General features: G+C 39.0%; 1 protein-coding gene across 1 annotated transcript; it reads right to left on the bottom strand.

Annotated features, from left to right (window-relative positions):
- Positions 1-780: 780 nt before the first annotated feature.
- Positions 781-4,404, bottom strand: LOC137960796 (sodium/calcium exchanger NCL1-like). The gene is made up of 7 exons (XM_068808312.1): positions 3,912-4,404; positions 2,994-3,164; positions 2,727-2,908; positions 2,459-2,604; positions 1,719-1,971; positions 1,338-1,640; positions 781-1,250 (listed from the first exon to the last, which is right to left on the bottom strand). The coding sequence occupies exons 1-7, from the start codon at positions 4,294-4,296 to the stop codon at positions 1,002-1,004; spliced, it is 1,689 nt and encodes a 562-aa protein (XP_068664413.1). The 5' UTR covers positions 4,297-4,404; the 3' UTR covers positions 781-1,001.
- Between the last annotated feature and the right edge of the window lie 6,721 nt (positions 4,405-11,125).

Genomic DNA, 11,125 nt, shown 5'->3' with positions numbered 1-11,125 from the left:
TCGAACTCAAGTTGGGTTCAAGCTCAACATTCATTAAAATTACAAAAATAAAAAAAAGATAAAAATAAATAAATAGAATATTATAATAAACTTGGTACCATTGAACTGGAAGCTATAACAGAAGAGTCCAAAACGTTGCAATGGAGCATACTAATGTATAATAACCAGTTTAATAGACCTAAAAGAAAAGGCAAACACCTCCATTAATAGTGTGCATTCTATTGGCAAACAACAACATTAGATGTTGTGAGACCCAAAAAGGTTGAACAATCGATCGTCTTTGAGGTTTGAGGTAAATAAGAACAACAATCAACTAACTAAAGAGGGAATTGACTAGAACAATTAGAGTAAAGAGTTTTTCATAAAATACCTATGCTAACAAGTGGGTTCACGAGCTAACAAGTCAAACTTGGAAAATCTCGAGTTTGATTTTTTATACTTAATAAGCCTTATTTCAAGTTTGAGCTTGAACCAACCACAAGTAAAAACTGAACTGAGTTGAACTCGAATGGTTTGCGAGTTGGTTTGACTTGCTGCCACCCCTACTTAACATGACAATGCAAAACATATCAAAATTAGCACACCTTAACGAGAAAAGTGATGGTTTCAAGTAAGTAAATTGTACATAAATAGTCATTCTACCAAGCCTATTAGAGGAGAACAGTGTAGCCCATCTCAACTAAGGCTTAAGGACTCTTTGCAGTGTTGTGTCCAAGATCTGCTGTTAACTCATAAGGTGGCAGAGAAAGTGTGCCGTTTGCTACTGGTGAACTTACTACAGGTGTTTATTGTAAAGTTGAGGAAAATGACTGATTCTTAGTGAACAAAGGCAAGGTAATGATCTTGGGAAAATGGAGCAGTATCTGCACAATGTCAACTTCTCTTGAGATTGTAATTCCCTTCCATTCAAAACAAAAGAAAGAAAATGAGAGAAAGATAGCTGCTGATAGGACCAGACTCAAAGCAGAGCACCTAAAATAAGTTAATGTTTCAAGCTGGCTTTACGACCAGCCATAAACAAAGTCAAGAACGTAAACAAGCAACAGTGAGAAAGGATACAGGACATACGCCACTGAACATGTCCAAAGTGGGAACTTGGTACGGAAACTGGCAAACAAACCCATTACAATAGAAACTACAAATATGACTAAAACTTCTGCCGAGAAGTCCCATGACAAGTTTCGGACGGAAACAAGTGCTAAAAAGACTCCCAAGCAGAGCGTGTTGTTCATGGTCACTGCACCATATATCTGTACAATACCAAGAGATGTATCATTAGCGATCAAATCCACATTTAAGATTTTTCTCTCAAAGATGAGAAAAAGTGAGAAACAAACCTCAGAGAATGTTAGAGATGCGCTTTTTTTCGTCTTGCGGCTTGCAAATATCAGAGCTGAGACAGCCTCACTGGAGTTAGTAGCTAAAGGCATTGCTATAAATGAGATGAAGAAGGAAGGTATGCTTGTAGCATCCGAGAAATTATCCACAGCATTGACAAGTGGATCAGCAAATGCTGCAGCTATAGCAGTGCCCAGCAGCAACATAAGTACTGCCTTAATGGTAACCCAAGTAGGATTTCCAACATTCTCTGCAGTTCCATCATCCTTATCAAGGAGCATATCATGCTCAGCTTTCGTGATCTGAACAATAAAATGTGAAAATTTTCAAAGATTCCACAGCCACTATGTACTTTGTAAACTTCAGGAAAATAAGCTTACCTCATGGTATCCTGATGTCAACTCATCCTTGTTAACAACAACTTGCTTTGCTTTATTAATCAATTCTACAATTCCACTAACAAACTCAGATTTGTCAATTAGTTCGTCACATGATTTGTCGAATTCAACCATCATCCTGTTTACAACATCATCAGGATTCACATCTAGCTCCATAAGCATCCCTATGATCACTGCTCTTAGCTCAGATTGTGATATAACATTATCTGAATTAGAATCCATTTTATCAAATAATCTGTAAAGAGCAAAAGAGCAGTCAATGGGCTATAGATGTCCAAGTCACAAATGAGAGAGAGAGAGAGAGAGAGAGCATCATGGCACTGCCTATAATCTAAGCCTTTCAGGGGGCCTACATCAAATCTGAACTGAGTCGTCCGTGAAGATATAAAGAGGCAAATGTATGGCATGGAGAAGTTGGTACTACTTGGCATATTCCTTAGTAATTGGCATGATATGAGCCATCTTTTACTGGTCACATTACCTCTCTAGAACTCAATTGACTGGATAAGCAAGTAGATTTCAATTTGGCTGAAACGCACAATTCTCTGGACGACTCTAAGAATGCAAATATGATGTTGGGCCTCTAGAAACCGTAATTTACAAGTTACAGGGGGACTACTATGCTATGATAATGGTTTCAGCAGAGAATGCTTAAAGATAATCAAGCAAGTTTTGCAGAGTAGATTGTCATAACATGAAGAAGGGTATAACCAAAGACTAACTTTTCAATAAGAGGTATATTTGGCTCATCGTCACTGGTTAGCAGCGGTCCCAGTGCTCCCCTCTCCAAGTGCTTTAAAAACCCTGCCATGACATGTTTTTGCTGTGCAAATTCCAGTCTTCTCCTCTGAACCCAGGGTTGGAAGATCTGACACGTATGATGAAGAGTATAGGCATTAACCATCAATAAGATACAAAAAGAAAAGACCAAGATCTGTATATCTAAATGTGCTTCCAAGATTCTCTTGTTTATCAAACTCAACTGGGTACCTGAAAGAGGCAGTAAGAGAGGAGGAATGCAAAGGAAACAATGAGAGAGATCAAGATCACCACGCGGTTTCCAGATGATAGACGAAAAATTTTTGGCGCTTGCACAATGATAAATGGAGTAATAGATATGACCATGATTTTTGCAGCATGACTGGTTTGCACATCGGTAGTAACACCATACTCTGAAAAAATGCGAAGTATTGTAACTGTATCTTCAATATCGAACAAGATAAAGAAGCAAAACTGCAAGAAGAAAGGATGACAGACCAGTTAAACTGAAACCCGTGGAAGTTGAATCCTCTGAAAGGTCTACTTTCCCCAGAACGACACAGGAACCCCAGAGTACAGTTAGAAGCATGACTGTAGACCCAGCAAGCAATCCCATTCCTATCAAAACCTGATGCTGAGCGGTCTCCCTGCTTCCAGAAAGTCCAGAAACTGCATAAATAAATAAAAAATTAGATCATGTAGCAGATTACACAACTTTCGAAAGAAAGAAAGGAGATGAAGTAGTGAAGGACAAATACTCCATCAAGATTTCGAATAAGCACACACTAAAAACCTTGCAGCAGCAGCCAATATTTTGCTTCAGTATTTTCAAAGAACTCAGAGATACTACGGTAAAACCATGTAACTATTGTGGGTTGAGCAATCATTTCCATCGCCAAGTCGCAAGCAGATTGGTTCTCTCTTGAGTTGACTGAAGGCCTCAGTCCAAGCTCCACAGGTTTTGGTCGGGTCGTGCTTAAACCCAGATTTTCCAAACCGGGTCTTACTTGCTGGTTGGGCGAGTGTCGTTTCGGGTCTGACGCTTTGGAGCCAGACAGCTCAAACAACAATGGATGGCGTAAAAGAGCAATCCTAAATCCTAACGGTAACTTCGAAGATCCAAACGACAGAGGACGAGGTGATTACAGATGCACTTTCCACCTGGAATGAACTATTAAGGCAATTAAAGATGCGGCCAAATAGGATCGACGGAGATCACTATGAAAGATGATAGCGTCAATACAAAACAGAGATCAGATTTTATCGTACATGTACTAGCGAAGGCCAGTCCTTCACCTCACAAATTACTGTTTCAAACGAAGAAATGGGTCCCCTTCGTCTTGCCAACAACTGTCGACCCATTAAAAATGAGAGAAACGGAAAGAGACGGAAGCTGAAGAGCAAACGATTACTCACCGAGAATGAGAATAGCATCCGGAAGCGCGCCGAGGATAGGAAGAAACAAACCACCGACAATACCAGGGCCCAGTATATCAAGAAGAAGCTCGCTGCCGGTGGAAAGATATGTTGCGGCCAGAAACATGAGGTAACCGTAGACAAGGACGAGAAAGAGATTGCCCATGACAGTGTCTGTGCAGGGCAGGAAACCGTACGTCTGCTCGCACTTCTCAGGAGCAGAGACCTGCCGCCGGAGACGGAGAAGAGAGGGTTGCTGCACATCGCGAAGCCCGGAAGAGAACAGATCCGACGTGGGATCCGCGACGAGACGGCTATGAGCTATCCCGGCGAGAAGAAAGAGAAGTGCCCAAAGGAGAAAGAAAGGCTTCGCTGCTCGCGTCATCCCAAAATCTGGACTGATAATACAAAGCGCTGTGGGTGGAATCCCGCAAGTACTGGATTTAGTTTTGTTTTTATTTGCGGGGAGCAGGAGACGAGGCAGCAGTTTGCGTTGGAGATACGATTTCCACGGCCATAAGTTCGCAGTTATCAGTTGACCGAAGCCTGTACATTTATATTATCTCAAGGTCCTTAAAGAGAATTTTCTCTAGATAACAAAAATATGGAAGAGAACAAAACAAAGAGACACAGTTCGATCGTCGGTAACGGAGACGAGTATATTCCGAGTCTGAAGCGAGTGGGAAAATCAAGAATACTGACACGGTGGTCCCCGTTGCGTTTGTCCTACAAACTCGCGTCAAGGTCTCGTTATCTTTAAAGTCCACGCGGCGAGAGACTGATCATAAGAATTGCAGAACCGCGAGCAGTGACTCGGAGAAGGAGAGCTCCCAGCTCCCATCTTTTGCTGGTAATCAAAACAAAAATCGGCCAATTGCTGGGTCCTGGATGATTAATTAAGTATACAACCCTAAGATGATATGATCTGAGTAAAGTTTTAACGTAGTCAACTCCTCTAATCGGTGGCTTCTTTTTCCCGTAAAGTTAATTTCTATACGATGATAGCGAGTCGGGAGGATTTGGAAACATGATCCAAATTCAAGGCAAAGTGTGACAAGTATCGTCCGCGTTTTGAACGCGTCCAGTCACAAGGCAAAAGTTGCATCTGTCAATTCCCCGTGTTTTGAACGCGTAAAGAAAAAAAACAAAAGGGATCCCACGCATACACGCGGGCTAGGAACGATGGCGTCACACCGAGCCTCTTCCAAAGGCTCGATCAATCCGGAGCTATTCAAGTTCTGGGTTGCGTCTGCAAGCCACCTATTTTTTCAACAACCTCTTCAATCAATCAATTTTTGTTGATATTTTGTTATTGCGGAGAAATTTCTTTAGAAGATATAATATAATTAAAGTGTCATTAATATAATTAATTTTTATTTTTTGTCTATTCTTCACTCTTATTAAAATAAATGGTATAATTGTAATATTATATTTTATTATTTATAAATAGAGCTTAAGGGGGAGGGTTTGGACTAAGTTTTTGGAGTAAGTTCATAACCTCATTCTTCCTCCTATTTTTTTCCCACCTTGTGTTCTCTCTTTTACCCGAGATGTAATCCATGGAGTCCTAAAAATCAACATGGTTTTAAAGCATTGGTTTTTAGGATTCACAGTTATGGTTTTTTCAAATTCCAAACTTACTATTGCTTGGTGGATAATCAACTTGTTGATGGTATCTCGTTGGTTTACAACCTTGGTTTATTTGTTGTCTTTGATGGTTGCTACCTTGCTGTTGATGGTATCTTGTCTTTGATTGTTCTTTGTTGTTCTTGCTGCTGAGTTGAGACAGTTGTATATCTTTCCATTTCGAGTTTATTGCTATCAACTCGAAACTATTGAAACTAAGAACTCACTTATGTTTGAATCGCTACTTATGGCCAGAAAAGTTCAACTCGAATTCTTCTTTTGTTATGCCTGGGATTACAATTGTTGTTGTCCGATTTCCATCCCGAGCAGAAGTTTTTTTTTTTTTTTTTTGTGCACCTTCCTGCCTTCTCCATCTCAACTACGTGTCTTCTCCAACCCATGTAAAGAAGTTGGTTGAACTAGCAGACCCAAAACTTGTCAACAAATTGATTATGCTTTCATTGATAATCTCTCTTCGGCTGATAGTTTTTTTTCTCCCGAGTTCATTGCTCTTCTGCTTACTATTTACTGCTCATTGCTTACAGGTTCGTCGTTTGAACTCCTTAGATATGAGAGATGAAAGAACAAGATAGTACTGCTTGTTGGAGGCTGTATTACCCATTCATTTTAGTGTGAAAATTGGGCATTCAATACTACGATTGTGAATTTTTTTCCTAGCACCAGAGCATCTGGAAGTTGTTGGACTTGGCAATAAGATTTGGCTGATCACATTCTATTGGAAGTCTTCCATATTGCTGATCCAACCCGGTGATTCTGCTAGCATTGTTATTATTGGAAGGCTTCTGATTTATCTGAATCAAGGATCCAACAACATGGTTTCTTATCTTGGAACAATCTACACTGGCATTATGTTAATATTTGAAAGTTGCCGATTACATCCGGGTCCTTATCGTTGTTCGAGTGATTGATGGCATTACGTCCATTACGTCCTAGTATTACTATTGGATCCTTATCTACTGGAAGGTAGCTGTCATCTTGGACGTGAATTGTATTATCCTCCAGAGTAACCATCAATTTGCTCTCACCTTGGCTGTCAATCACGCTCCTGATTCATCAATAAACTAATGTTGCTTCACCAAATGTTCAACAAAGGTTGGTGATTGAGGCTTCAGTCAAAAGGCTTAGTGTTGGAAGACACCTCAAATGACATCGTGGTAATATGCCTTCCCACGTCAAGGAGGTGGCATAAAAGGGTAAATAAGTGTTATTTTCATAAGGATGACACAAAAGTATAATTATGTAAGATGTTGTATGTCTATTTATGTTTTTTTCCTTTTGAAAGCTTGTAGCCCTAAGGGCATTATAGACATTATAGCACCCTCTCATAAACTATAAATAAAGGCTCAAGGTAAAGGGTAGATCATCAAACCTTCCCCTCTTCTCTCAAATTCGTCCCTACCCTTTTTCTCTTCTCCCTTGCTCTCTTGAGCTTCATCTCTCTTTAGCCTTCTCTCTTCTTCCCTCTACTCTTCCTTCTTCCTCCCTTTTCTTCTCTTCTTCTTCCTCTCCTCTCTCTCTCACCATCTTCTCAAGGACCTTATCATGGGATCCTAAATCAAACAAGGTATCAGAGCATTGAGTTTAGGATCTCGACATTAAGGTGGTGATTAAAAGGTTTTTATCAAGCTTTATGTATTTGTGTTGGTGCAGCAAAGGCTCGACAAGAAGATAAAAGATTTTTTTGTCCTTCATGAGATGTGTTTGATAATGTCTTGTTCTTAATAAGAGGTTTACTGAATGTTACTCCTTTGGATAAAAAAATTGGTGGTTCATCTCAAGCATGGAAATGTCTTGTGCTTGGTTTATTTTTTATGCAAAAGAATGTTCAGTTTGAGCGTATGTTGGATTATCGTAAGTTTGATTTTCTCTCTTGGAGAAACATATGTTGGATGAATTTTTTCTTGTCCTCTTGATGTATATGAGGATTACCATGATCAAAGCATGATTAAATTTGTTCAAGGCTAGTTTATATTGTTGTTTGCATGTTTTACTCTCTAAAAAGTGCGTTAGAGGTTGCTTTTCTGGTTACCGAGAGAAGTTGTTTTTGACAAAGGTTTTGGCATCTTCTTGCATGATTCTTTTGATCTTTGATATCTTCCATTGGTGGTGTTAACCTTAGGAGTATCTTACTTAAAAAAATTGGTGTTGTTACCCTTAGGAGTATCTTACTTAAAAATATCAAGGAGAAAAGGTATGATTTGGTTGTAATTTCAATCACAAATCTGGCACACTTGCATAGAAGAAAATTTTCCTTCCTCCATAAAGTTGGCACCTTTGAGGATTGTAATCACATCTTGCTATGATTGATCTATTTTAAGGCTTCCTCTATTGATTCATTCTCTGGAATTTCATCCTAAATCAGTTAGAAAAATAAAAGGCAAGTCAAATATTGTGATATTATCTTGCTAGTTGGCACAAGTGCCATAGAAGGCATGGTTCCTTCTTTAAGAAGATCTTCTAAGTTGTCAAGCATCTCTTGAGATTTCTCTTGCTGGTATAGTTCCTTCTTAATTAAGAAAGATTGTGAATCAATTTTACAAGATTTGGATGAGCATGAGGACTTAAAAAAATCAGATATTACGTGCTTGGTTTGGGTTGAAATCCATGCTTAGCTCAATTTTATTTGCTTGGTTCTTCTTCTCTTCTCTATTGGGTCAATTTGTTTGGTTCAAATTGATAAACCAAATGTTGTAAATATTTTCTAGTGATGGGTGAAGATTATATGAATATGAGTGGTAAAAGTGATTTGCTAAAGATTACCTCAATACCCTTGAGAGAGTTATCAAATCACTTGAGTTGGGCTCTGTCGATTAAGAGATCCCTTATCACTAGAGATCTCTTGTGCAAACCATCTCCTCCCACAAATGAAGATGATAATTCTTATCTCAAGTGGCTTAAGAATGACACACTTGTCATTAGTTAGCACATTAACAGCATGGAGGAAGATGTGGCTAACAATGTTGTCCACCTTGAGACTGCAAAGCAGATATGAGACATTTGCTTCAAGTTGTATTCAAGCACCAAAAGTTTAAAAAATTGTATGATGTATTTTAAAATATGTTTACTACCAAACAAGGAGAGAACCTGCATGAGTTCTTGGCCAGATTTAGAGGGTTGATTCAGGAATGAAAACTTGCTCAGCTTCTATCAACCGATATCTCTGTTCAAGAAAGGGAGGCCTTGGCAGTTGCTATCTTATTGTCCAATATTAAGCCATGTCTTGACGTAGCCAAAATCCAGCTACTTAGCTCATTTGCACTTCCATCATTCATTGACATCAATGTAAATCTACTTCGAATACCAAATTCTTCCTCCACCTCTTATATTGAGGTATCATCCACTATGTACTCAGGAAATAGGGGTACATCTTCTACCACTTGAGGACATAGTAGAAATTATAAAGGCCGAGAAAGAGGAGGTAGGAATGCTTCTGGTCCTTCAAGACCAGATAACTGGTTATGCACTCACTGTGGTGGACTTAACCATCTAGTGGAGACCTGCTGGAAGCTTCATGGCAAACCAAACTGGTCACTGCCAACCAAGCCTTGATTCAGAATGAGAAGCATACTGCCCAACCTAAGTCACAACGAGGAAAGTAGACTCTAATTGATGATAATTATGACCTCTTCCAAAGGATGGAAACTTTGATGGTATCGCCTCCATCTTCTCTAGCACCTTCCACTATCGCTTCAGGTATGCTTTCTGCCACTTCCTCCTCTTCATTTTGGATTATCGACTCAAGGGTCTCCGAGCATCTTACAGGTAGTAAGAATTTGTTACATTCTATATCTCAATCTCTACCAAGTAAGTTTGTTACCATTGTTGATGGATCCCAAACCAAGGCTCTTGGGAAGGGATCCTCCCTTGTTACACCATCTCTTTCGCTTACCGATGTCTTATTTGTCTCTCAATTTCTTTTAAACTTGTTATATGTTAGCCAATTAACCAAACGTTTTATTGCTCCATCATCTTCTTCTTGTGTCTTCCATCCTTGAAAACTTTACCAACTTTCAACTGTGAAGTCTGTCAATTGAGCAAACACCAGAGGACGTCATATGCTCCTCAAACTGAAATTAAAGGTATTCTTCCCTTTTCATTAATACATTCAGATGTATGGAGACCCTTAAGCGTATCAAACATATCTCGAGTTAAATATTTTGTCACATTGTTTTATGACTTTACTCATGTCACATAGCTTTTTCTTTTTAAAGATCGATATGAAATTTTCTCCATCTTTAAATCTTTTCATGCTATGGTGTCTACTTAGTTTGGAAAAGAAATACAAGTATATTGATCAGATAATTTCAAAGAATACCTTTCTAGTGATTTTCCATCCTTTTGTCGTGATGATGGCATATTCATCAAACATCTTGTGCGTAAACCCCTAAAAATGGTGTAGCTGAAAGAAAAAACTGACATCTCCTTGAAGTAGCCCGTGGTCTACTCTACTCTATGAAGGTACCATTCCGTTACTAACTCCATGTCATTCTTACAACTTGCTACCTTATTAATAGACTACCTTCATCAGTCCTTAGCTATAAATCCTCACACTCATTATTATTTCCAAAGGAAGACTCCTTCTCCCTCCTTTGAAAATTTTCCGTTGCATATCATTTGTTCTCACCACATCTCCTCAAAAGAGTAAACTTCGGCCAAAATCACTTAAATGCATTTTTTTGGGTTACTCACGTACCAAAAAGGCTATGTTTGTTATAATCCCTCTCTTCGGAAGATAATTGTCTTGAGGGATGTCCCTCTCTTCGGAGGATAATTGGCTTAGGATACACCCTTTTATTCCTCAAAAGATGCACCCCTAGGTTTTCATCTGTGCTACCATCTCCGAAGCCAATTGTGCCCTTTGATGTAGATCTACTTCAACCCCCTCAAGACTCGGCCAACACCACACCTATGGACATTTACGGATCTATTTGAGGTAAGTCCATCTTCCCTCGTTATATTTGGCCCAAAATTTGACACACAGCCCATAGCTCTAAGAAAGGAGCGTAAAATTTGCACTATGTTCTCTACTTCTCATCCCATTTCACATTTTGTTTCTCACCATCGATTGTCTTCTTCATGCTGTCAATTTCTTGCATCTATTTATTCCATCTCTCTTCCACAATCCTATCAAGAGGCTTTGAGACATCCAAGGTGGAATATTGCCATGGAAGAAGAAATGTATGCCATGTTAGGAAATAGACGTCCTAATTCCAAACTAATGTGAACAATAATAATAATCGTGAAAGAAGGAAAAAAATAAGCATGAGAACAAAACAAGATTTATACATGTTTGCCTCACGGTGAGACTACGTCTTGTCATCCGCTATTGTAGTAATCCACTATAACGATGAAATAGTTTGCAAGAGAAATCACACTCTTACAAGTGTTTTTATCTAACCTCTTCTCGGTCGCCAATTGATGATCATACTCTAGGTAATCAAACCCTAAAAGCAACACCCCAAATATAAAGATGAAATTAAGGCAACAGCAATACAAGAGTAAAATTCCCAAATTGTCCTTAATGAAATAGTAGTTAATATATCGTGGACCTAGCGGGGGTTTCGTCC

This window comes from Aristolochia californica, unplaced genomic scaffold, assembly GCF_029961685.1.
Source record: "Aristolochia californica isolate CCGP_79_NKW_82.1479 unplaced genomic scaffold, dmAriCali1.0.hap1 SCAF_1, whole genome shotgun sequence".
In the NCBI taxonomy this organism is placed as follows: Eukaryota; Viridiplantae; Streptophyta; class Magnoliopsida; order Piperales; family Aristolochiaceae; genus Aristolochia; species Aristolochia californica.
The sequence above is the reverse complement of the archived record's forward strand: the minus strand, read 5'-3'. Positions and strand labels throughout refer to the sequence as shown.

What these genes read in the sequence shown, in the direction of transcription:
- LOC137960796 (XM_068808312.1), bottom strand. Translation starts at nt 4,296, where the DNA reads ATGACGCGAGCAGCGAAGCCTTTCTTTCTCCTTTGGGCACTTCTCTTT. An exon ending in CACGGGTTTCAGTTTAACTG is followed by an intron (nt 2,909 to 2,993) that starts GTCTGTCATCCT and finishes GCATTTTTTCAG; the next exon opens with AGTATGGTGTTACTACCGAT. An exon ending in CATCTCTAACATTCTCTGAG is followed by an intron (nt 1,251 to 1,337) that starts GTTTGTTTCTCA and finishes GGTATTGTACAG; the next exon opens with ATATATGGTGCAGTGACCAT.